Source organism: Nerophis ophidion, linkage group LG03 (assembly GCF_033978795.1).
Source record: "Nerophis ophidion isolate RoL-2023_Sa linkage group LG03, RoL_Noph_v1.0, whole genome shotgun sequence".
In the NCBI taxonomy this organism is placed as follows: Eukaryota; Metazoa; Chordata; class Actinopteri; order Syngnathiformes; family Syngnathidae; genus Nerophis; species Nerophis ophidion.
In genome coordinates, this window is record NC_084613.1 from 15,892,289 (window position 1) to 15,917,796 (window position 25,508).

The following is a 25,508-nucleotide window of genomic DNA, read 5'->3' on the forward strand; positions in this document are numbered from 1 at the left end:
TATGACCTATATAGAGTAAAACATGCTTGAAACTAGAATATCAACTGTTGCAAAGCTGTGTCATCAACACTCACAAGTATAAAACTACTTTTTTAAAGTAAGAATTTCTTACTTCAAGCATGAAAAAAAAATCATTATGTCAAGATAATGGCATTAGCATTTACTGTATTTTTCGGAGTATAAGTCGCTCCGGAGTATAAGTCCCACCTGCCAAAAATTTATAATGAAGAAAAAAAAACATATAAGTCGCACTGGAGTATAAGTCACATTTTTTGGGGAAATGTATTTGATAAAACCCAACACCAAGAATAGACATTTGAAAGGCAATTTAAAATAAATAAAGAATAGTGATATATTGATATACACGATATATCACGGGTTTGTCTCTGTGATATAGAAAATGACTATATCGTAATATTCAAGTATACATTCTCACGCAGTTGCTTTTAGCTGCGGGCATTACACTACAGGCTCTTCTCACTCTTTCCTGTCTCTCCTTCTCACAGACAAGCCAGCGCACAAACTTACATACGTCACGTCATACGTCACATACGTATACGCCCTCGCCCACCAGAGAGGTAGCAGACTGGGCTAAGTTAGCCGCTAACGTAGCTGTACGAGTCGTAATACGAGAGAAAGAAGGTGTGAATCTGGTAACAAATGAAGAAATACTTAATTCCCAATAAAAACAGCACGGGGTCCATCGTCTGGCAGTGGTTTGGCTTCAAGTGGGAATATGTCGAACAGACAACCGTAATTTGTCAAGTGTGGGGCAAAAGCGTTGCTATAAAAAGTAACATTACTGCTAATATGTAGCATCATTTGAAAAGTCACTCGCTAGAGAATGAAGAGAATTTAATGACGTCCGTAGTAAACTACCACATAGTGAAGGCCGAATACCATTTGATTTCCTATTATGCAGCTCATTTTTATTTGACACTTAAAATGTCTCTGACAATCTTGCACTTTATGTTTTGGAAATGACTTGAATGTTTGTGCCATTGCTTAATAACTTTAATAAATACACCTTTGGTCAATTGACTTAGGTGTGATTTCCCTCTCTGCATGAAAGTTTAAAAGTAGCATATATGAATGCAGTATGAAGAAGAATGTTATAATGTAGACACATACAATCACCATACTGCTGTGATTATATGCATCAACTGTTCATTCAAGGCCAAGGCAAAATATTGTAATATATATCGTATATCGCGATATGGCTTAAAAACATTGCGATATTAAAAAAAGGCCATATCGCCCAGCCCTAGGCTGAATAAGTGTATGTTATATGACGCATAAATAACCAACGGAGAAGGTGCCTGGTATGTTAACGTGACATATTATGCTAAGAGTCCTTCAAAACACTATAACATATAGAACATGCTATACGTTTACCAAACAATCTGTCACTCCTAATCGATAAATCCCATTAAATCTTATTCGTCTAGTCTCTTACGTGAATGAGCTAAATAATATTATTTGATATTTTACGGTAATGTGTTAATAATTTCACACATCAATCAATCAATGTTTACTTATATAGCCCTAAATCACTAGTGTCTCAAAGGGCTGCACAAACCACTACGACATCCTCGGTAGGCCCACATAAGGGCAAGGAAAACTCACACCCAGTGGGACATCGGTGACAATGATGACTATGACAACCTTGGAGAGGAGGAAAGCAATGGATGTCGAGCGGGTCTAACATGATACTGTGAAAGTTCAATCCATAATGGATCCAACACAGTCGCAAGAGTCCAATCCAAAGCGGATCCAACACAGCAGCGAGAGTCCCGTTCACAGCGGAGCCAGCAGGAAAACATCCCAAGCGGTGGCGGATCAGCAGCGCAGAGATGTCCCCAGCCGATACACAGGCGAGCAGTACATGGCCACCGGATAGGACCGGACCCCCTCCACAAGGGAGAGTGGGACATAGGAAAAAAAGAAAAGAAACGGCAGATCAACATAAGTCGCTCCTGAGTATAAGTTGCACCCCTGGCCAAACTATGAAAAAAACTGCGACTTATAGTCCGAAAAATACGGTATTTTATCGAAGAATATTTTTCAACATATTGAGCAAAAAGGTCTCTTTTTTTTCTACCAAGAAAAGTGCACTTGTTATTAGTGAGAATATACTTATTTTGAGGTATTTTGGGGTTATTTGAGGTTAGCTAATTTGACTTGTTTTGGAAAGTCTTGGCAAGCCGAATTTTCTTTTTCTATTGCAGATCATTTTGCTTTGTTCAAATAAAATACCCCTCATTTTTATATATTTTTTTCTTGTTTTTGAACACTGCACTTTTTGCAGTGCAGTGATTCATCTTCTGATAGAACAGGACCGAGAGCATCTCCACCGTGAACCCAACAGAACCAGAGACCTAAATTGAAAGCCGTTTGCCGCGTCCGAGTGAAGCCAGGAGTTTCTCCTTACAAGGTGTGAGCCGCTTTGGATGGCAGCCTCTAAGGTTTCTTCAGCAAGCTAACTTTAACTTCTTCACGACGGGGGGATGGAGCAGGTTTCATGTTTGGGCCGTCAGCACTTTGAGCCGTTCAATACTTGACGTGAAAGAACATTATCTGCAGAAACTACAGTATATTGTTTTGCTTCTGGTCCACAGAACGCCGACTTCATGGTGTCAACACTTTGGAACGTTCCAGAAGGGGAAGGAGGTTGCCTCTTGGAGGAGCGACGAGCACACAAACAAGTACTTAGTAACACAGATGTCAAAAATAATCAATGATCGAATGAATTGCAATTCTAATTTGTAATGATTCATAATCGATTAAAAAAAAAATCTACAATAAAAAAACAATTCAATCTGTTCTGTCTGGCTGCTCAGACAAATCATATTGTTGATGTAGATGATCTATATCCACTGTACACATTTGCTTTAGAAAAGACAAGTGTTGGATACTTCTCTTGTTGCCTTATTTGTGTTTGGCTAGAATCTTATTCATCAAAACCAGTTTTCTTTTAAGTAAAATAGAAATGTTTTATAGATGTTTACCTATTTTATGGAGGAATTTAGCGCATCATATAACTGGCACCCGATGGTATTAAAAAGTATTGATTTTGAATCGGGAATCGATTCAGAACCAAATCGTTACCTTCAAGAATCGAATCAAAACCTGCGGTGCCCAAAGATTCACAGCCCTCATGAGTAATTGAGTAATAAGTAATAAGTTGTAAGTAATGAGTAATAAGTAACATATATTGAGTAATTAGTAACAAGTAGTTAGCAATAAGTAATGAATAAGTAATTGGTAACGAGAAATGAATGAGTAAAAAGTAATTAGTGATAAGTAACACTTAATTAGTAGTAGTAATAAGTAATTTGTAACAAGTGATGAATAATAAGTGATAAGTAATAACAATTAACGAGTAGTAAGTAACAAGTAAATAGCTTTGTGAATAATAATTTAGAAATAATAATAACAAGTAATGAGTAATATGTAAGTAATGCATAACAAGTAATGAGTAATGAGTAAGTATTAAGAAGTAACGAGTAGTAAGTAATTAGTGATAAGTAACACTAATGAGTAATAGTAAAAAGTAGTTAGTAACAAGTAATTAGTGACGAGTGATGAGTAATTAGTAAGAAGTAGCGAGTAGTAAGTAACAATAGGTTTATGAATAATAATTACTTAGCAATAAGAAATGAATAACAAGTAATAAGTAACTAGTAAATAGCAACAAATAATGAGTAATATGCAAGTAATGAATAATAAGTAATGAGTGACAAGTAATGAGTAGTCACTAACAAGTAAATAGGTATGTGAATAATAAGTAATTAGCAATAAGTAATGAGTAACATGTGATAAGTAATGAGTAACTAGTAAATAGCAACAAGTAATGAGTAATTGTGGTTAGAGTGTCCACCCTGAGATCCGTAGGCCGTGTGTTCAAACCCCGGCCGAGTCATACCAAAGACTATAAAAATGGGAGTCATTACCTCCCTGCTTGGCACTCAGCATCAAGGGTTGGAATTGGGGGTTAAATCACCAAAATGATTCCCGAGCGAGGCCACCACTGCTGCTCACTGCTCCCCTCACGTCCCAGGGCGTGGAAAAAGGGGATGGGTCATATGTAGAGAATAATTTCACTACACCTAGTGTGTGTGTGTGTGTGTGTGAGACAATCATTGGTACATTAACATGTAAGTAATGAATAATAAGTAATTTGTCATTAGTAACAAGTAATTAGTAATATGTAAGTAAAAAGTATTTTGTAATTAGCAACAAGTGATGAGTAACAGGTAATGAATATTAAGTGTTGAGTAAAAAGTACAGTCGTAAGTAAAGAATAATAAATAATTAGTAAGAAGTAACTGAGTAATAATTCATAATAAAGAAGACAAATAATATTTTGAATGTCATCAAGATTCCTTTAAACCTGTACTTCTGACATCAGTGTACATATGTCATGTGGTGTTGGTGACGAACCCCAAGATGCAGAGAAGGCAGACTTGGTGCAGGACAACATGATTTAATTTTCAAAGTAAATGTAAAACGAACTAGGAATAGCCAAATTGAAAACCGGAACCATCAAACAGAAAAACTGGAAACAGCTAACGGCTAACAGGATAACACCAAACAAGGAGCTAGGAAACAGCAAACTGTAAATAGCTATTTGGAACTAGCAAACAGGAACAGCTAACCGCAAACAACGAAAGGTAGTAAGGACTTCGACGTATTAATGACAATACTCCAGCACTGACTGGAGGTCAAAGCAGGCCTAAATAGCAGCTGGCTGATTGACACCAGGTGTGGCCAGGTGCCAATCAGCCGCAACTGAGGGGAAACAGTGCTCAGGGAGACAAGCAGGAAACAACCAAAATAAAAGCGCTGATAGGAAATACAACAAACACAGAGGAAAAACTAAACTGTCAGGGACAAGCTTCACAATATAAGCATAATAAAAAGATGAAATATGTTTATATGACTTAAGTGGTATATTTAAAAACATGAAATTGTTATGTTTGACTAAAAGGGAGGTGACGGCAAACGAACACCAGGTGGCAGTATCTCCAAAGATTTATTATATATAGCAAATATATACATAAATCTGTAGTACTACTAATAATAATAATAATACTAATACTGCTAATGAATAAACCAAGGAAATGAAGTCTGATCAAAACTCAAGTGTGTATGGTGTAAGGCTATGTGTGTAGATTAGCTGAAGGATGTCTTACCAAAATGTTGACGGAAGTGAAGTAACGCGGAAGTCCGTGGGAAAACGTCTCCAAGCGGGAAGGCGAGAATCGCAAAAGGCAGTCCGGGGGGCAAGGGGAACAACAGGAGATCCAGGAGAAACACGGGAAGAGTCAGGTACAGATGGCTATAATCCGGCCCGTGATGGCAGGTTGTCCAGGTCTATAAAGGCAGCTCCGTCATTACCATCAGGTGTGAAGTTTACAGGTGACTGATTGCAGCTGGCAGCTGCTGCAGGGCGGGGACGCGCGCGGCTCGTTCCTGGATGTGTGCGCCCGTGGGCGTGCCCCGTGTGGCGCACAGATGGACGAGCGGCGCTGGCAGGGGTCTGAACCGTAACAGTACCCCCCTTCTTATGGACAGCTTCCAGATGTCCCACAGGTCGAAACACCAAGAGCACAGGAACAAAAGTCAAGGGAGGGCGGAGGGGCGAACTGGTAGTGGGTCGCCAGCCCAAGTGTCCCCAAATCCACCGGGGACGAGTCTGGTGGCGACGGCGAGTAGAATGCAGCTGACGCCGGCGAGGCGGGCAACCAAGGAACGGCCACCATCTTGGAAGTCGTGGAGGCGGACGCGAGTGACGCCATGGTGCGTCTCGCCAGAAACGAGGAGGTGATGTCTGAAGCGTAGAGGCATAGGAAGACGGCGGCGTGAAGGCAGCGGACGTCATCTGCGGCGTGGAAGCAGCAGACGTCAAAGCCAAAGACGAGGAGGGCAGCTGAGGAGCTGGCCGATGTACTGAAGTCGGCGCTACAGGCCGAGGGGCAGAGGTCGAGGCCAGCCTGGGAGCTGGTGGAGACACAGGGGCCAGCCAGGGAGCTGGTGGAAACGAGGGGTTCAGCCTTGGGGCTGGCACTAGTTCGGGTGCTAGCTCAGGGACTGCCGCTAGCTCGGAGGCTAGCTCGGAGACTACCGCTAGCTCGGGTACTGCTGCTAGCTCGGGTACTGCCGCTAGCTCGGAGGCTAGCTCGGGGACTGTCGCTAGCTCGGGGGCTAACTGTGGGGCTGGTGCTAACTCAGGGGCTAGCTCGGGGACAGACGCTAGCTCGGAGGCTAGCTGTGGGGCGGGTGCTAGTTCGGGCGCTAACCTGGGGACTGGTGCCAGCTCAGAGGCTAGTCTGGGGACTGGAGCTAGCTCGGTCGCTAGCCAGGGAACTGGTGCTAGTTCGGAGGCTAGCCAGGGAACTGGTGGCTGTGGCTGAGAAAAGCGGAAGACAGGTGGAATTAGTTTGGCAGGGGGTAGCCTGTCTGGGTGCCACTGCGCCGCCACACCAGCACAGCCACCAGTACTATCCCCCCCCCTCCAAAATCGGATGCCAGACGCTTCCTGCAGACTGAGGAACAGTCTCTAAGGGTGGGAAGAGGGTGTCCAGGCGACGAGAAAATTCCTCTTTGCTAATATTGCTACTGAACATCCCCTTCCAAGACATGTTGACGGGACAAGACAAATCCTCCCGTGTGGAGCAAAAAAGAAAAAAGAAAAAGACAGTGAATGGGAGAAGAGGAGGAGAAAGAAAAAAAATTCAGGGGGGGGGCTGAACGAAAGTCACTGGGGCAGGGCTAAGGTACTCGGCCGTCAGGTCCCTAATCAATTGGCCGGATTATACTGTTATGTTTGACTAAAAGGGAGGTGACGGCAAACGAACACCAGGTGGCAGTATCTCCAAAGATTTATTATATATAGTAAATATATACATAAATCTGTAGTACTACTACTAATAATAATAATACTAATACTGCTAATGAATAAACCAAGGAAATGAAGTCTGATCAAAACTCAAGTGTGTATGGTGTAAGGCTATGTGTGTAGATTAGCTGAAGGATGTCTTACCAAAATGTTGACGGAAGTGAAGTAACGCGGAAGTCCGTGGGAAAACGTGTCCAAGCGGGAGGTCGAGAATCCAAAAGGCAGTCCGGGGGGCAAGGGGAACAACAGGGGATCCAGGAGAAACACGGGAAGAGTCAGGTACAGATGGCTATAATCCGGCCCGTGATGGCAGGTTGTCCAGGTCTATAAAGGCAGCTCCGTCATTACCATCAGGTGTGAAGTTTGCAGGTGACTGATTGCAGCTGGCAGCTGCTGCAGGGCGGGGACGCGCGCGGCTCGTTCCTGGATGTGTGCGCCCGTGGGCGTGCCCCGTGTGGCGCACAGATGGACGAGCGGCGCTGGCAGGGGTCTGAACCGTAACAGAAATATGTTTATATGACATAAGTATATATTTAAAAACATGAAATATGTTTGTATTTCAAGGGACGGCGTGGCGCAGTGGGGAGAGTGGCCGCGCGCAACCCGAGCGTCCCTGGTTCAATTCCCACCTAGTACCAACTTCGTCACGTCTGTTGTGTCCTGAGCAAGACACTTCACCCTTGCTCCTGATGGGTGCTGGTTGGCGCCTTGCATGGCAGCTCCCTCCATCAGTGTGTGAATGAGTGTGTGAATGGGTAAATGTGGAAGTAGTGTCAAAGCGCTTTGAGAACCTTGAAGGTAGAAAAGCGCTATATAAGTACAACCCATTTATCATTATTTATTTATATGAGATAGTAGTATATTTAAAAACATGGATATATTTACATGACATAGTAAATGGTAAATGGGTTGTACTTGTATAGCGCTTTTCTACCCCTTTTTAAGGAGCCCAAAGCGCTTTGACAGTATTTCCGCATTCGCACATTCACACACACATTCACACACTGACGGCGGGAGTAGTATATTTAACATGATAACATATATGGATGCTTCTAGAAAGACTTGGTGATGTTATTTAAAATAATTAGATGACAATTCAAAAGCTTCACCTGAAAGAATAGTGTAAGATCGCCCCCTGGAGGAAGATTCATGTGCGAACCAGTGAGCTTCACGTGGAAAAAACATGCCTGCAGGACTTCCCAAGCTGTTCTTTGTTTCCGGAAGCGTTCGCTGGCCCAGACTGTTATTTGATCATCTCCCAAATCTTTGCCAGGTTCCGTGGCACAGAGTGTGACCTCACTCGGCAGGAATGTGTACATGGAGGAGGTCGTGTTACAACACGTGTCCAGTAGAACCTTGTCCAGGACCTTCTAGGATGGACTTCTGCAGCCTCACAAGGTACATCTTTTTCCTTTCAAAGTAAAAGCATGGAAACATTGGATAACTTTACAGGTTCTTCAATCACAGGTACCAACCCACCACTTTGGAAAAAAACAAAAAGAGGCTTCGCTACACATCTTAAAGAGGGTCTTATTATACGAAACCAACTTTTCTTACCTTTTGGTACCTGTTTTTGTGTATTTAGGATCCCCACAACTCCCTAAAATGTGCAATCTGTTTCTTAGCTGTGGGTTGTAGTACACTTTTCCACCACGTGTGGCAGTAATGACAATAACAAACAAACAGAAGAAGTGTGGAGATAAAGTTCTAGAAAAGTTTCTTAAAGGGGGACAGAACTTTTTTTTACATTTTGTCTATCATTCACAATCATAATGTAAAACAAAAATACATGTTTTTCTTTTTTCTAAATCGTAAATAAAAGCTAGCAAAAGTCAGCTAACAATGGAGCTAATAGGAGACGCTCTAATAAATGTCCAAAAAACCTCCATGATTGCTTCATATGCATGCTGTAAGTATATATGTAGTGTAGCAACATTCACAATAACATGTAGTATTTACCTATTTTGCTCATAAGCATACAGCGGCGTATTAATTTCACAGACGCGTTAACACTACTAATCATGGCAGGCTTAATGAGAGACAACAAACAATAAAAGAATCACTTACTGTACATTGTCTGCTCTTGTTTGGATAAAGACCAATGGGATGTTCATATATTTCCGTTTAGATGAAGAATTATTCATAAAGGTGCCACAAACGTGTCTTTCTTGCCATTTCTGGATCTAAGTTGGATGTCATTGTCGACCAACTTGTGGGTTTACGTCCACAACCTTCTACTATCCAGGTGAGAGGCATGATTTATCATCTAGAATTAACTTCCACCAACTCAGAGGCGATGCAGCAGCTCAATATCTCGATATAGCTGCATAAGCTCTGTAAAAGTAGTTCCTCTGCGTTAGTGCTTATAATGACAATTTTTCTAATACTTGGTTATTATTCCGGTCACGACATGTAAATGGATTATTGTTGGTGGTTGTTGGATGTTCTTTTAACAGGGCTTTTATTCATGTATTTGTTAGCCACCTCTTACTTGCTGTATTTCACGAGTTAGAATGCATAAAAAAAGAAAAAAAAACATACGTGTTTTTGTCTTACACAAGAATTGTGAATGATTGGCGAAATTCCCCAAAAAGTGCAGTTCTCTAAGTTCAAAAACTATGACTAAAGTGGTGAAACTTTATTCTTGATTCCATTACCTTTTAATTTTATTGAATGTTTATTCAACAAACATATATATTATCTAATATTTAGTTACAACTATGTTATTTCACATGTAAATGTATTTTTCATCAGTTTTCATAAGTCTCTTTTGCAGTATAATTTGATTATTTATTTTTTAATCAGCCTGACCTAAGCTTTGATAATATTCTTTGTGATTGAAACATTTTTTCCTATTATATGACAAGGTTTACACATACTCATATGTGTATGTATATATATATGTATATATATATATATATATATATTTTACTAAGTATCCAGTAGTTGTATTTGCTCAAAATAATAGAACCTAATCATGTGTTGCTAAAGACGATACATCAACTTTTCTGATGGCCTCTTTTCCCCTTGGTAGGGCCGCTGGGGCGTGCATGAAGAAGTGGAGTGGTAGTGTCCCAGCAGCGTGACGATCATACGATTCATGGCTCCTCATATGAAACTCACCGCAGGTCACATTCCACACGAGTCACATGACCTGCTGCTCCCGTTGTCCTGGGGAACACGCCGTGGAGGATCAGCACAAGGTGTGTGTGTGTGTGTGTGTGTGTGGTCTCTTTTCTTTGACGCTCCAGCAGATGTTCCCAGTTCTTTATTTCATTTTTTTCATGAACCAATATCTTCCTAGTCCTTTTAAAACATGTATTTATTATTGTAAAATGTGTATTATCTATATATATATAGATATATATATATATATCTATGTATATATACTGTACAGACATATACACAATATTGCCAAAAGTATTTGGCCAACCATCCAAATGATGAGAACCAGGTATCTTAATCACTTGGCCCGGCCACAGGTGTAGAAAATGAAGCACTTAGCCACGGAGACTGTTTCTACAAACATTTGTGAAAGAATGGGCCGCTCTCAATGATTTCCAGCGTGGAACCGTCATCGGATGCCACCTGTGCAACAAATCCAGTCATGAAATTTCCTCGCTCCTAAATATTCCAAAGTCAACTGTCTGCTTTATTATAAGAAAATGGAAGAGTTTGGGAACAACAGCAACTGAGCCAGGAAGTGGTAGGCCACGTAAACTGACAGAGAGGGGTCAGCGGATGCTGAAGTGCATAGTGCAAAGACTTTCTGCACAGTCAGTTGCTACACAGCTCCAAATTTCATGTGACTTTCCAATTAGCCCACGTACAGTACGCAGAGAGCTTCATGGAATGGGTTTCCATGGCTGAGCAGCTGTATCTCAGCCATACATCACCAAGTCCAATGCAAAGCGTGGGATGCAGTGATGTAGAGCATGTCTCCATTGAACTCTAGAGCAGTGGAGACGCCTTCTCTGGAGTGATGAATCACGCTTTTCCATCTGGCTATCTGATGGACCAGTTTGGGTTTGGAGGTTGCCAGGAGAATGCTACGTTTCGGACTGCATTGTGCCGAGTGTGAAATTTGGTGGAGGAGGAATTATGGTGTGGGGTTGTTTTTCATAAGTTGGGCGTGGCCCCTTAGTTCCAGTGAAAGGAACTTTGAATGCTCCAAGATACCAAAACATTTTGGATAATTCCATGATCCCAACCTTGTTTGGAGCGGGCTCCTTCCTCTTCAAACATGACTGTGCACCAGTGCACAAAGCAAGGTCCATAAATACATGGATGACAGAGTCTGGTGGGGATGAACTTGACTGGCCTGCACAGAGTCCTGACCTGAACCCGATAAAACACCTTTGGGATGACCTAGAACGGAGACTGAGAGCCAGGCCTTCTCCACCAACATCAGTGTGTGACCTCACAAATGCGCCTTTTTGGAAGAATGGTGGAAAATTTCTATAAACACACCCCGCAACCTTGTGGACAGCCTTCCCAGAAGAGTTGAAGCTGTAATAGCTGCAAAATGTGGACCCACATTGTATTGAACCCTATGGGTTAGGAATGGGATGGCACTTCAAGTTAATATGTGAGTCAAGGCAGGTGGCCAAATACTTTTGGCAATATAGTGTGTGTGTGTGTGTGTATATTTATATATATATATATATATATATATATATATATATGCTTTTTATACTTTTTGACTTGGTGGCCGCTCTATTTAAATATCTATCTATCTATCTATCTATCTACGTAGATGCTGGCAGGCCAGATCTGGCCCGCGGGACGTGGTTTTGGGACCTGTGATGTAGATTATCCTTCCAACAAGCAAAGTGCAGTAAAAAGGTAGATTTTAGTGTCAGGCGGGGGAGGGGCGTGCAGGTGATGAGAGATTCTGAGTGGTTGAAACACTTGGTGGGTCACGGGGTCAACAAGGGAGAGGCTGTTCCAGTCGGAAAGTTACTTCCTGAAATTTTATACCAACTAAAACCTCTTTGTGTTCTTTTGTTTGCTGACTCGTAAAACCCAACCAGTTTTTTTGTTTTTTTTACATGCCCGTCTGAGCAGTGAGGTCACGTTCAGGTGCTTGTTTACGAGTCGGGACATGAAAACATGGAGGCGGCCACGTTTTTTTGACGTCGTCATCGAGCAGCAGGAGTGGAATGACTCAAGGCGACGGCGGGCAGTGTCATCATGGTGACCAGGCACGTACTGTGGATATTTTTCTATTTCTTTTGAGTGTGAGACGTTTAGCAACTCACACTGGGGTTCAACCAATCAGATCGCTGATCCCGCCCTCCACATCTTTGATGGGTGACTTTTACAAATTTCATCTTGTTCATGTTGCATTGCATATTACAGTTTTATTCTTAATTAGCACCTCCTTTTATTGTGATTGTGAAACAAAATGCAGAAGTAACATACATTGAATAATAGCTAACTTTAAAAAAAATGTGCTAAATAATACACAATTGCCCAAAATAAAAATGCAGTTACATTTAATTGAAGAAAAAAATGCTATTAAATAAAATACATGTCGTTAAGTAATTGAAAGGGTCACAAAATCAATAAATTCATGTAATAATGGACTAAATGGCATTTATTAGGGACGTGAATCTTACAACAACTCGATTCAAACCGATTTCTCCCAATATATTATTTAATATAAAAATGATAATACATTGGATTTACCATAGACAGGCTATGATTAGCATTAGCGATTTTACACGTCGATTTCAATACACTCAAAAACTCACTATTATGTTAGATCCACTATGGACTGGACTGCCACAATATTATTTTAGATCCACTCGATGTCCATTGCACCGGTTGCCCTGGTGGGGGGGTTTCCCCAAATCTGCGGTCCTGTCCAAGGTTTCTCATTATTCCGTTGGATTGAGTTTTTCCTAGCCCTAATGTGGGATCTGAGCCGAGGATGTGGTTGTGGCTTTTGCAGCCCTTTGAGACACTCGTGATTTAGGGCTATATAAGTAAACATTGATTGATTGATTGATTGATTGAGTAGTGAAAACATACAACAAAGATTAATCTTACAATCAAACAGCTAGTTTGTAATAAGCACAATACTTACAGGATAAAGACTTTGTATGGCGCAACGTACCCAATGGAAAAGACGACAAATCATAGCTTACACAGTACTGCCGTCTAATGTCTTCGAAGTGCAACTGCATTGCAAATTAGACTAAGAAAAGTGATAAAAAAATGTTACGTTAAAATACAACATTTTATTATCAAACAATTACATTTAGTAACACACACAAAAGTACCGAAAATTGGTACAATTGAGTATCGATTGCCAGGTACGGGGAACTGGTACTGTATACGATACTCATCCCTACTTATGACGTATGCATCATGTATACATGCGATAAACAACTTTTTAAAAATGTTTTTGTGAAAAAAATGTAAATAAATTAGAATCGGATTTGGATGTCAATTGATATTTTTGTATTTCGCGACTGACTGAACGAGGTATTTCACATTTGAAATAATGAATCACATTTTGATAAGTACTTTATGTTCCGGACTACAGAGTGCACCCATTAAATTTGAGGGAAATAAGTATTTTTCCATATATTAGCCACATTGGACTATAAACCACATACAAATATACGTTGTGAAATTAGTTATTTACTCAGAAATAATTTATAAATGTTTGTTTACATACCTTAATTGATTCCAAACGGTGTCTGTTAAACAGATGATCAAACAAAACAAGTCATCGTCATGGACCCACTGTGCAACCTAGCTCTCCAAACAGCTAAACAGACTCAATAACTCCACGTTGACGTTTTGGTGAATTTACTGAGGAATTTGTGAAACTGCAGCAATACAAAAAGAATGCCGTTGTAAGTTAATACTAACATGGACACTCGTAAACGTGTTAGCATATTAGCTAATGCTAACGACGCTAGTTTGATTACATTACAGTAGCAAGTAGAAATATGCATGAAAACACTCCTACAGACATCACACATGGGACGCTTTAGTAAGTATGAATAGTTTTAGTTATATTGTAAAACTTACAAAGGCTGCTTGGAGTGATGAATGAAGAATCCATATAAGTAGAACACTATGCACGATTGGAAGACAGAACAGCTTGCGGTTGTAAAGCTCTAAACAGAAGGGCACGGCGGCACCTGCAGTGAGCAAAGTTGCCCAAAAGATGGCGCCATAGCACAAAAAATAACACACTTTTTCAGTGTCTTTGCTTGTTTTTCAAAAATATTTGCATTATGACCGTCAACAAAGAAAAATCCATAAATTAACAAGAACCGTTTTCATAATCCGCAGGGTTCAAAGCTTAGGAAAAAAAATAGCGGCTTAAAGTTAGGAATTTACGGTAGTTACTTATTTAATTTCCGCACGCTGTTCCATTTTTTGCAATGTAAATAGAAATGATTCAAACCGAATGAATCTGTAAGGTTGTGGACAACGTAAAAGCTACGTGAATATTTCACATTGTTTATTGTCGAAGATAGAAATGTCCAATAATATCAGACTGACGATATTATCGGCCGATAAATGCTTTAAAATGTAATATCGGAAATTATCTGTATTGGTTTCAAAAAGTAAAATGTATGACTTTTTAAAACGCCGCTGTGTACAAGGATGTAGGGAGAAGTACAGAGCGCCAAAAAACCTTAAAGGCACTGCCTTTGCGTGCCGGCCCAATCACATAATATCTCCGGCTTTTCACACACACAAGTGAATCCAAAGCATACTTGGTCAATAGCCATACAGGTCACATAGAGGGTGGCGGGATAAACAACTTTTAACACTGTTACAAATATGCGCCACTCTGTGAACCCACACCAAACAACACTGACAAACACATTTCGGGAGAACATTCGCACTGTAACACAACATAAGCACAACAGAACAAATACCCGTAACCCCTTGCAGCACTAAGTCTTCGGGGACGCTCCAATATGCCCCCCCGCTACCCCATACCCCCCCACCTCAACTCCGCCCACCTCAACCTCCTCATGCTCTCTCAGGGAGAGCATATCCCAAATTCCAAGCTACTGTTTTGAGGCATGTTCAAAAAAAATTATGCACTTTGTGACTTCATTAATAAATATGGCAGTGCCATGTTGGCATTTTATTTCCATAACTTGAGTTGATTTATTTTGGAAAACCTTGTTACATTGTTTAATGCATCCAGTGGGGCATCACAACAAAATTAGGCATAATAATATGTTAATTCCACGACTGTATATATCTGTATCAGTTGATATCGGAATCGGTAATTAAAGAGTTGAACAATATCGGAATATTGGCTATTGGCAAAAAAGTCATTATCGGACATCTCCATTCGAACACGTGTAAAAAGATGACAAAAAATATGCTCGATAAGAGTTTGAACGTTGGACGTTTTAGGACAACTTCAATTGTCGGACAAGTTTCTCGCTAATGCTCGTGCAAGAAGGCGTACAGAAAAACGAGCCACTTGAAAGCAGCGTGCTGTCGCCGTGGCAACCATTAGCGACAACGAGGCCTCACACAACAAACAATAAACACTTTCTCTTAGTGTCTGCTTTTCATCGCGGACAGATTAAAATGTTGGGAGGGGGGGGGGCAGAGAAGAGGGATTTGGTTAATGGGTGGGGGGGGGGGGGGGGGGGGTCAGTTTGAGAGAATCGTCTTTCATCCAATCCCCCACGCCCCCCTCCCAACACAGGCGGAGACCACATGACCGTCATGGAGGGAAAGAAGCAGGAGGATGCTCAATGAGAAGCACATGTGGGCCAGAAGGGGGAGGGGAGATGACTCACAGGAGAGGGAGGTGTTGTCGGAGGGTCCCGACTTTCCCAAATACGAGCCCGGCACGGGAGCAAGTAGGACACAAAAGAGGCAGCGTTTGGACCGCCAGCGCAACCGCAACAACACCGACATCGCGGTCTTCAGCCTGCCGGTGCCGAGGACCAGCAGACGACCTGAAGAAGTAGAAGACCTGAAGGAGGAGACTAAAAGAAGAACTGAAGAAGGAGACTAGAAGAAGACCTGAAGAAGACAAGATGTCCAACGCTCTGCTGAGGAGAAACTCCAGCAAACAAGGTCTTCAGAAGCTGATCAGGTAAACTTTTGATTCATTTCCTTTCTCCAGAAGAACTTCTTCTATTATTATGATGTTGATGAAATATTCGATGCACGTTTTGAACCTGCAACCTTATCAGCCTTCCCTCCCCACTCACACCCGCTGAGCTCCCCCTCTCCCAGATGTGGGAGCACTGGGATTACTGGGCAGGTTTTGGGTCATTGTGGTTTTAGCAGGATTGCGGTCCTCTTCCAGAACAACATGTTGACAAAAGTGCCGCAGGTTTGATTCCTTGACAGCTTTGTGAAGATTGCATCTGAAGCTTGTGCGCTCAAATGGAAAGTACTTCCTTATCACAGGTCAAAGGTCAACTCAGGGAGTCTTCTCCTGCATCAACTACATTAGTACTGTAGTAATAGAACTGTAGTAGTGGTGGTAGTGTGTTAGTAGTAAAAGTATAGTGATAGTAGTACTGTAGTAGTTGTAGTCGTACTGTAGTAGTGGTAGTAGTGTATTAGTAGTAAAAGTATAGTAATAGTAGTATTGTAGTAGTTGTAGTAATACTGTAGTTGTGTATTAGTAGTAGAATTATAGTGATAGTACTGTAGTAGTGTATTAGTAGTAAAAGTATAGTAATAGTAGTACTGTAGTAGTTGTAGTAATACTGTAGTACTGTATTAGTAGTAGAAGTACAGTAATAGTAGTACTGTAGTAGTAGTAGTAGTAGTAGTGTATCAGTAGTAGACATATACTAATAGTAGTAGCAGTAGTACTGTAATGTAGTATTAGTACTGTTGTAGAAGTAGGGGTACTGTAGTAGCAATAGTAGTGTATTAGTTGTTGAAGTGTAGTAATACTAGTAGCAGTAGTGTAGTGTATTAGTAGTAAAAGTATAGTAATAGTACTGTAGTAGTAGAGGTAGCAGTGTATTAGTAGTAGAAGTATAGTAATAGTAGCAGTAGTGCTATAAAAGTATTGTAGTAGTACTATAAAAGTATTGTAGTAGTACTGTAATTGTAGTATTAGTACTGTTGTAAAAGTAGGGGTACTGTGGTAGCGATTTTAGTGTATTAGTTGTAGAAGTATAGTAAAACTAGTAACAGTAGTATAGTAATAGTAGTACTGTAGTAGTAGTGTATTAGTAGAAGTACAGTAATAGTAGTAGCAGTAGTACTGTAGAAGTATTGTAGTAGTTCTGTAATAGTAATAGTTTGAATTATGTAGTATATGTAATTAGTAATAGTACCATAGAATTAGCAATAGTTGTAGGTTTTAGTAGGTAGTATTTAGTAGCAGTAGTGCTATAGTAGTTATAGTAGTGTCGTAGTTCATAATAGTGTAGTAGTAGAAGCATAATAGTTGTAATAGTACTGTAGTACTACTACAGCACTAGCAGTAGTATGAGTAGTAATATATGTACTGTGGTAGCGCTACTATAATAGTCATTGAAGTCAAGTAGTAGTTGTTGTATAGTAATACTAGTAATATAGTAGTTGTAGTTAAGTGATAGCAGTAATAATGTGTTAGTCATGGTAAGTAGTATAAAGTATTAGTAGTACTAGTATTGTAGTTGTATTAATATTAAGTAGTAGTTATTGTAAGAGGTATTAAGTATTGGTAGTAGTAATAATGTATCAGCAGTATTATAGTAGTAGCTGTAGTAAATTAGTATTAGTATTTGAAGTAGTATTAAATAGTAGTTCTGTTGTAGTAGGTAGTATAGATGCAATACTATAGTAGTTTTAGTAGTATTACTTAGTATTGCAGCAGTTCTAGTAGGTAGTACTTAGTAGTTGTTGTTAGTAGTAGTACTATAGGTGTTATTGTAGTTTAGTAGTAGTTGTAGTTGGTATTGAGTAGTACTAGTACTGAAGTAGTTGTATTAGGTAATAATACGTAGTAGCTTGTAAGGGTTAGTATTTTAGTAGTAAGAGCATTGTGAGTAAACATTATACATACATATATAGTATTTTACTGCAGTAGTACATGTCAAATATTGTACATACATGCAATACATTTTAACTGTATTAGTACATGGGAAAGTAGTTCTGAAGTAAAGATGGCGGACAGTTCATGCTGAGTCAGCATGATGTTGTCGACACGAATCATTTGTGTTAAAATAATAATATCATCATCATCATCATTATTATTCACATTGAGTCATAGTTTGATTGGCAGCTCAGCTGGCATTTGAAGGCGGGGCCAAGCAACAGTGACGTCACTGTATGACATAGTTAAAGGGTTTTACGGCTGCTGGTTACCGTGGAGACACAGCAGGAGACATCATGCTGATGGAATGTTTAGATTCCTGCAGCAAAGTCAGAGTGATGATGTCATCAACGATGTGGGAGTCACAGTGATAGTAAACGCTTCAGGAATGTTTTTTATCTGATTGATTGACAGGTAGTATAAACAACTGCCCTCCTCTGCCCTGCCAGCTTGTCTGCATAAACTTCCTGTCACCTCTCTTCCTGTTTCTCCTCCTCTTTTGTCACATAGAGGTATTTTAAAAACATTGTATCAGCAAGTACTTGTTATTGAACTTAGACACAAAATAAAGGTTTTCTGTGTACTTTAGCGGAACTACTGGGTCAAAGAGAAACTATAAACGGTGTCATAAACTCTTTGAGGATGCCCCGTACCGCACATTGTGGTTGTTTACAAGCATGCCTTTGTGGATTGGGCCTTTTTATCCCTCATCTCTCTCCAACGTGTCTGCACTTGTCTTTGTGGCGAAAAACATACAGGAAGTAAAAAGGTGGAACGTAGGGACGATGTCATCAGACACAGCAGGATGATGTCATGTTTGAACCTGTCACGACTTGCATTGAACTTGTCATCACCTTTCATCAGACATAATGTTAGCTAACGACATGATGAAAGAGGACTTAGACTGACGTGAGTCACCAAAGGCAACAGTATAAAGTTGTCCAAATATCCACAGTTTTTTTTCTGTTTGTATATATACACATATATATATATGTATATATATATATATATATATATATATATATATATATATATATACACACACAGTCGTGGTCAAAAGTTTACATACACTTGTAAAGAACATAATGTCATGGCTGTATTGAGTTTCCAATCATTTCTACAACTCTTTTTTTTTTGTTGTGATAGTGATTGGAGCACATACTTGTTGGTCACAAAAAACATCCATGAAGTTTGGTTCTTTTATGAATTTATTATGCGTCTACTGAAAATGTGACCAAATCTGTTGGGTCAAAGAAATACATACAGCAATGTTAATATTTGGTTATCTGTCCCTTGGCAAGTTTCACTGCATTAAGGCGCTTTTGGGAGCCATCCACAAGCTACTGCTTGAGTTTTTGTTTCATCCGACCACAGAACTTTCCTCAAAAAGGTCTTATCTTTGTCCATGTGATGTCAGATGAAACAAAAATTGAGCTGTTTGGCCACAATACCCATCAATATGTTTGGAGGAGAAAAGGGGAAGCCTTTAATCCCGGGAACACCACACCTACCGTCAAGCACGGTGGTGGTAGTATTTTGTTCTGGGCCTGTTTTGCTGCCAATTGAACTGGTGCTTTACAGAGAGTAAATGGGACAATGAAAAAGGAGGATTACCTCCAAATTCTTCAGGACAACCTAATATCATCAGCCCGGAGGTTGGGTCTTGGGCACAGTTGGGTGCTCCAACAGGACCCAGCCATCCATCCATTTCCTACCGCTTATTCCCTTTGGGGTCACGGGCTCCAACAGGACAATGACCCCAAACACGCCTCAAAAGTGGTAAAGAAATGGCTAAATCAGGCTAGAATTAAGGTTTTAAATGGCCTTCCCAATGTCTTGACTTAAACGTGTGGACAATGCTGAAGAAACAAGTTCATGTCAGAAAACCAACACATTTCGCTGAACTGCACCAATTTTGTCAAGAGGAGTGGTCAAAAATTCCACCAGAAGCTTGTGGATGGCTACCAAAAGTGCCTTATTGCAGTGAAACTTGCCAAGGGACATGTAACCAAATATTAACATTACTGTATGTATACTTTTGACCAAGCAGATTTGCTCACATTTTCAGTAGACCCATAATAAATTCATAAAAGAACCAAACTTCATGAATGTTTTTTGTGACCAACAAGTATGTGCTCCAATCACTCTACCACAAAAAAATAAGAGTTTTAGGAATTATTGGAAACTCAAGACAGCCATGACATTGTTCTTTACAAGTGTATGTAAACTTTTGACAATAACTGTGTGTGTGTGAGTGTGTGTGTGTGTGTATATAATTATATAAATGGATAATTATGTATATGGATATGTGTATACATATACATGTTTGTATATATACTGTGTATATATTCATACATACTGTGTATGTATATATATACATGTATAGTGTGTGTATATATACTGTATTGCTAATATATATACTTTATATATATAATATACTGTGCGTGTATATACTGTATTTATATTATATATATGTATGTATGCATGTATATATTATACATGTATATATATTATATACATGTATATATTATACATGTATATATATTATATACATGTATATATATGTATGTATACATATATATATATACATATATATATATATATATATAATGTGTGTGTATAAATATATGTATATACTTTATGTATGTGTCTTTGTAAATATACATGCATTTGTCTCCTACCTTCATTTAGTGATGCTAGCTAGCTAGTGGGGGCTGCTACCTTGTTTTGTTGGCGTGAGATGACGTCATCAAAGTTCATCAGTGGCTGTTGTACAAGAGAATAAATACTCACTCACTTATGACAGTTTGCTGGATGTAAGAAAAAGGCTTTTATTTTGAAAGTCTCCTCTCCCTGACCCCTTTGAGGCCCGTTGGTTATGTGTGGCACTTTACGCCTTTAAAACAAACACGCAGCTGCGCGCCAACCTCGCCACATCTCATCCTTGTCCTCACTTCCCCCACGACAGGAAGTCAGGCCGACAAAAGGGTCAGGATGGACAGGAAGTGGCACTAATGAGTCATTTTTTGACCTCTGTCCTTTGTGACCTTAGGCTGACGGCGCAGAGGAGCATTGAAGACGCAGAGGAAGTGGAGAGGGAGCGTCGGCGGCGAGCTCGCGAGACGTCCTGTCGCAGGAACAGCGACTCAGCGCCTGCGGAGGAGAATGACATGTAAGTCATCAACATAGGTGATCACACACACACACACACACACACACACACACACACACACACACACACACACACACACACACACACACACACACACACACACACACACACACACACACACACACACACACAGCTGTTGTGTTGCTTACACAAGCGCTGAAGAATGTTGACATCATGGCGTCCTGCATTTCAAACCTTTGACTGTTAATTATACCTTATACCTGCTAAGCCCCGCCTCCTCCACCAAGAGCGTGACTGCGGTCAGTTTTCAGTCTTTTGTTCTGAAGTTCATCTTTTAACAGGGGCGGGCTTCATGTTTTAGAAAAGTGCTGCTCGAGCGGAAGAAGCAGGCGAAACATTCCGCTTGGTGATGACTAGCATAAACACAACGATGGGACGTGTCGTCATGACATCGCAATCCAGGTGGCAGGTGTTGTCTCGTTAAGCAGACTCTCGTGTGCTCATTAATCTGTCAGCAGCATCCCTGATGGCCATGGGGCTACTAAACTCGTCTTATTTTCACCACCTATATATATATTTTTTTTTTTTTTATTTTTTTTTTTAAATTTCATATTTTACATTTTTATTTTATATTAAAAACATCAATCTTTTAAATTGATATGTTTTAGAGATATCCGATAATGACTTTTTTTTTGCCGATATTCCAATATTGTCCAATTCTTAATGACCGATTCCGATATCAATCGATACCGATATATACAGTCGTGGAATTAGCACATTATCATGCCTAATTTTGTTGTGATGCCCCGCTGGATGCATCAAACCAGTGGTTCTCAAATGTGGGTACACGTAGATAATACTTTTGCGAGGTTTTAAGCAAATTAATTTTGTACATTCAAGTAAAACATTTAAAAATGTTTGTGTATGATATTCTGACTGTAAAATCCCTTGTGTGTCAAAATATTGGGGTCTTTTTTTATTTTTAGGTTAGTTTAAATTATGTAAGCAATTTACTGTGATTGATTAATCTAAATTCATAAGTGTGATTAATCTGATTAAAAATTTAATTATTTAGATATATATGAATATAAATTTGTAATCGCCTCATCATGTTATTGCGCAATTGTTTATCCAGGGGTGTCCAACACACTGAAACATCAAAGCATACGTGGGAAATTTCGTACAAATTTCATTTTCCAAAGCAATACAATATATAGATTTATTTAAAAGAAAAAAACAACCTGCATGTTGTGTTATTAGTCTGGATGCATGATAAATATTGGACAGATAATTATCATGCCGATATGAGAGGTTATGAACAAAAGAATAGCACAGATAACCGATAAAAGAAAAATTGGCTTCAATAAGGCGAGATTGGTTAAGATGGGTGGGTTAAGATGAGCAAATCAAGCGCTCCTTTCCTCGTAAACACACCCTGAGCTCATTGTGAACAAACATGGGGTCAGTCGTTTGGGACTCGGTCACAGTTTTAAAGGAAGACATTTTGCGTGCTATAAGTTCTGCTAAAGTTCCGAGGAGAGGGGGGGAAAAAACCAATTGTGCTTCAACACATCAAACCAACTACATATAAAGTGTAATGAATATAGATAAGTGAATTGGTTATTGGTATTGTTCTTGAGAAGAAGGAAGTAATCTCTATTGGTATTAGCTTGAAAAATATACATCTTGCATTCCTAGTTAGAAAGTTTTTTTTACTACAATTTGCTTTTTTATTAACGTATTCCCTGGGCTATAAAGCCCACTGGACTATAAGTCACATATATATACGTTGTGAAATGAGTTATTTACAGAAAAATATTTGGTAAATGTTTAATAATTTTTTCCAAACTGTCTCTGGAACACGGCAGTAAAACAGGCTGATCAAACAAAACAGGAGTCATCGTCACAGACCCACTAGGTGCGCAAGCTAGCTCTCCACTCAGCTAAACAGACTCAATAACTCCACCATGATATTTTTGTTAATTTAGTGAGGAATTTGGGAAACAATCCATCAATCCATCCATTTTCTGCCGCTTATTCCCTTTGGGGTCGCGGGAGCGCTAGTGCCTATCTCAGCTACAATCGGGCGGAAGGCGGGGTAAACCCTGGACAAGTCGCCACCTCATCTGTTATTGTAAGTTAATAATACTAACACAGACGCTAGTAAATGTGTTAGCATGTTAGCTAATGCTAACGACGGTAGCGTCATTATATTATGATAGCCCGTACAAATATGCTTGAAAACACTCCTACAGACATCACACATGGAACGGTTTTGTAAGTAAGAATTGTTTTAGTTATATTGTAAAACTTACAAAAGTTGCTTGGCGTGATGAATGAAGAATCCATACGAGTAGAAACGCTATGGACGATTAGAAGCCGGAACGGTACATTTACTTCCAGCTTAAAGCTTTAAACAACGGGAATTCACATTCACCCAGATTTACCTGCAGTGAACGAACTCGTTCAAAAGATGGCGCCATAGCACAAACAATAATACACTTTTTCGTTTTCTTTGCATGTGTTTAATGAAAACTATTTGCACAAATGGCCCGCGGGTTGCCTTTGCACACCAATGGTTTATGCCATTTTTTTAGTGTACAATTTGATACTTGCTTTGAAATGATAAGTCAGGCAGATATTTAAATATTAATTTTTGTTTTGAAAAACATTTTTTAAATATTGATATTATTTGTTGTATTATTAGATAATGAAGTTTAAAGGATATTTTTCAAAGTGGAAAAAAAGACAATTAGTTCAGAAGATAAAGTGTTTTATTGACACACATTATTTCCATTGGGCCGTATAAAGTGAGGTGGCCCTTTTGAGTTTGGACTCCAGCATTAGGTTAGCTGCTAAGCTAAGAGGACTGTACCACCATTAAAATTTTGCACTGCACTGACCTTGAGCTGACCTTCCACTGGTCATGACTCGGCGTGTTTGACGGATGTTGTTTGTCGCAAACATGAAACCGTTTACTTCCAGCATCTGGTGGAAGGCACATCCTCCTCTGATATAACACACTTGACACTAAACAAGATGTGCAAATGATTACTAACAACTTCCACATGTGCGTCATAACAACTGAGTGGTCAGCTGCAAAAAAAACAAAATGTCATGTTAACGCTCACGTCCATGTTTACCGGAGGAAGCTGCTTAAAGCGTGTAAACACAGAAACATCGTTGTTATTCTTTTGGAGCATACGTCACAACCCAGACTTTTTTTCTTCGATTTTTCATCCTTTTGGTTCTAAATGAAGCAATGTCAAACTACAAAGTAGCCAAATTAACTAAAAATATCAACTCTACAGATTGTGATTCCTGGGGCATGCTAGCAGGTAGCTTATCACCACCATCACGTCTCCATGTCATCGCTGCCTGGGGGGGCGATAAATACACTACAGACTGTGGTGAAGTAGGCCGGCTTTGTTGCGTGAAGAAGCCTACAATTTTTGGTTTTGTTTTCCGCTCTGTATGCTGCATGGCAATATATGATATATATCTCGATATATTTTCTGTAAAGTAGAAACAAAACACACAACAGTCCTAGTTACTTGAGATACTAAGCATGTCATTATTTTGTCTTAGTAAGTTAATATTTACTACAGTAAGTTAAAATAAAGACATACTTAGTATCTCAAGTAACTAGGACTGTTTTGTTATTGCAAACGCTTATTTACAGTAAGTCAGTAATTTGACTTAGTCATTATTTTGTGTTCGTAAGTCAATATTTACGAAGTCAAAATAATGACCAAGTCAAATTACTGACTTACTGTAAATGAGCGATTGCAATAAGCGTTTGGGAAAAAAAGAGTTAAAAGTGGGGCCACATGCTCACATATGCTCAACTCGTCATGCCTACATTATTACAGCCTTTGGGAAGCCGGTAGTTGATTTTTGTTATGTAAATGTTATATTTTTATCAACATGTAATAGCAGGGACCCTGCCATTCAAAACGAAGCTCCTACATAACATCAACTATATGACGATGCCTCAAAAGCGGGACGGAACAAAAATAAATTAATTAATAATTTAAAAAAAAAAAGGTATACATATATATATATATATATATATATATATATATATATATATATATATATATGTATGTATATATTAGGGGTGTGGGAAAAAATCGATTCGAATTTGAATCGCGATTCTCACGTTGTACAATTCAGAATCGATTCACATTTTTAAAAAATCGATTTTTGGGGGATTTTTTTAAAATCAATCCAACAAAACAATACGCAGCAATACCATAACAATGCAATCCAATTCCAAAACCAAACCTGACCCAGCAACACTCAGAACTGCAATAAACAGAGCAATTGAGAGGAGACACAAACATGACACAGAACAAACCAAAAGTAGTGAAACAAAAATTAATATTATCAACAACAGTATCAATATTAGTTATAATATCAGC

General features: G+C 39.5%; 1 protein-coding gene and 1 long non-coding RNA gene across 2 annotated transcripts in view; both read left to right on the top strand.

Moving 5' to 3' along the window:
• Window positions 1-7,785: 7,785 nt before the first annotated feature.
• Window positions 7,786-15,509, top strand: LOC133549204 (uncharacterized). The gene is made up of 4 exons (XR_009806045.1): window positions 7,786-8,299; window positions 9,936-10,104; window positions 11,658-11,746; window positions 11,969-15,509. It is a non-coding gene; the product is annotated as an uncharacterized LOC133549204 (long non-coding RNA).
• A 158-nt stretch (window positions 15,510-15,667) lies between these two features.
• lsp1a (lymphocyte specific protein 1 a) overlaps window positions 15,668-25,508 on the top strand; it is a 31,606-nt gene continuing 21,765 nt past the window's right edge. The window contains exons 1-2 of the mRNA XM_061894400.1: window positions 15,668-16,001; window positions 21,004-21,123. Of these exons, the coding sequence (XP_061750384.1) occupies window positions 15,943-16,001; window positions 21,004-21,123 (179 nt within the window). The 5' untranslated portion in view covers window positions 15,668-15,942. The remainder of the gene's footprint in view (window positions 16,002-21,003; window positions 21,124-25,508) is intronic.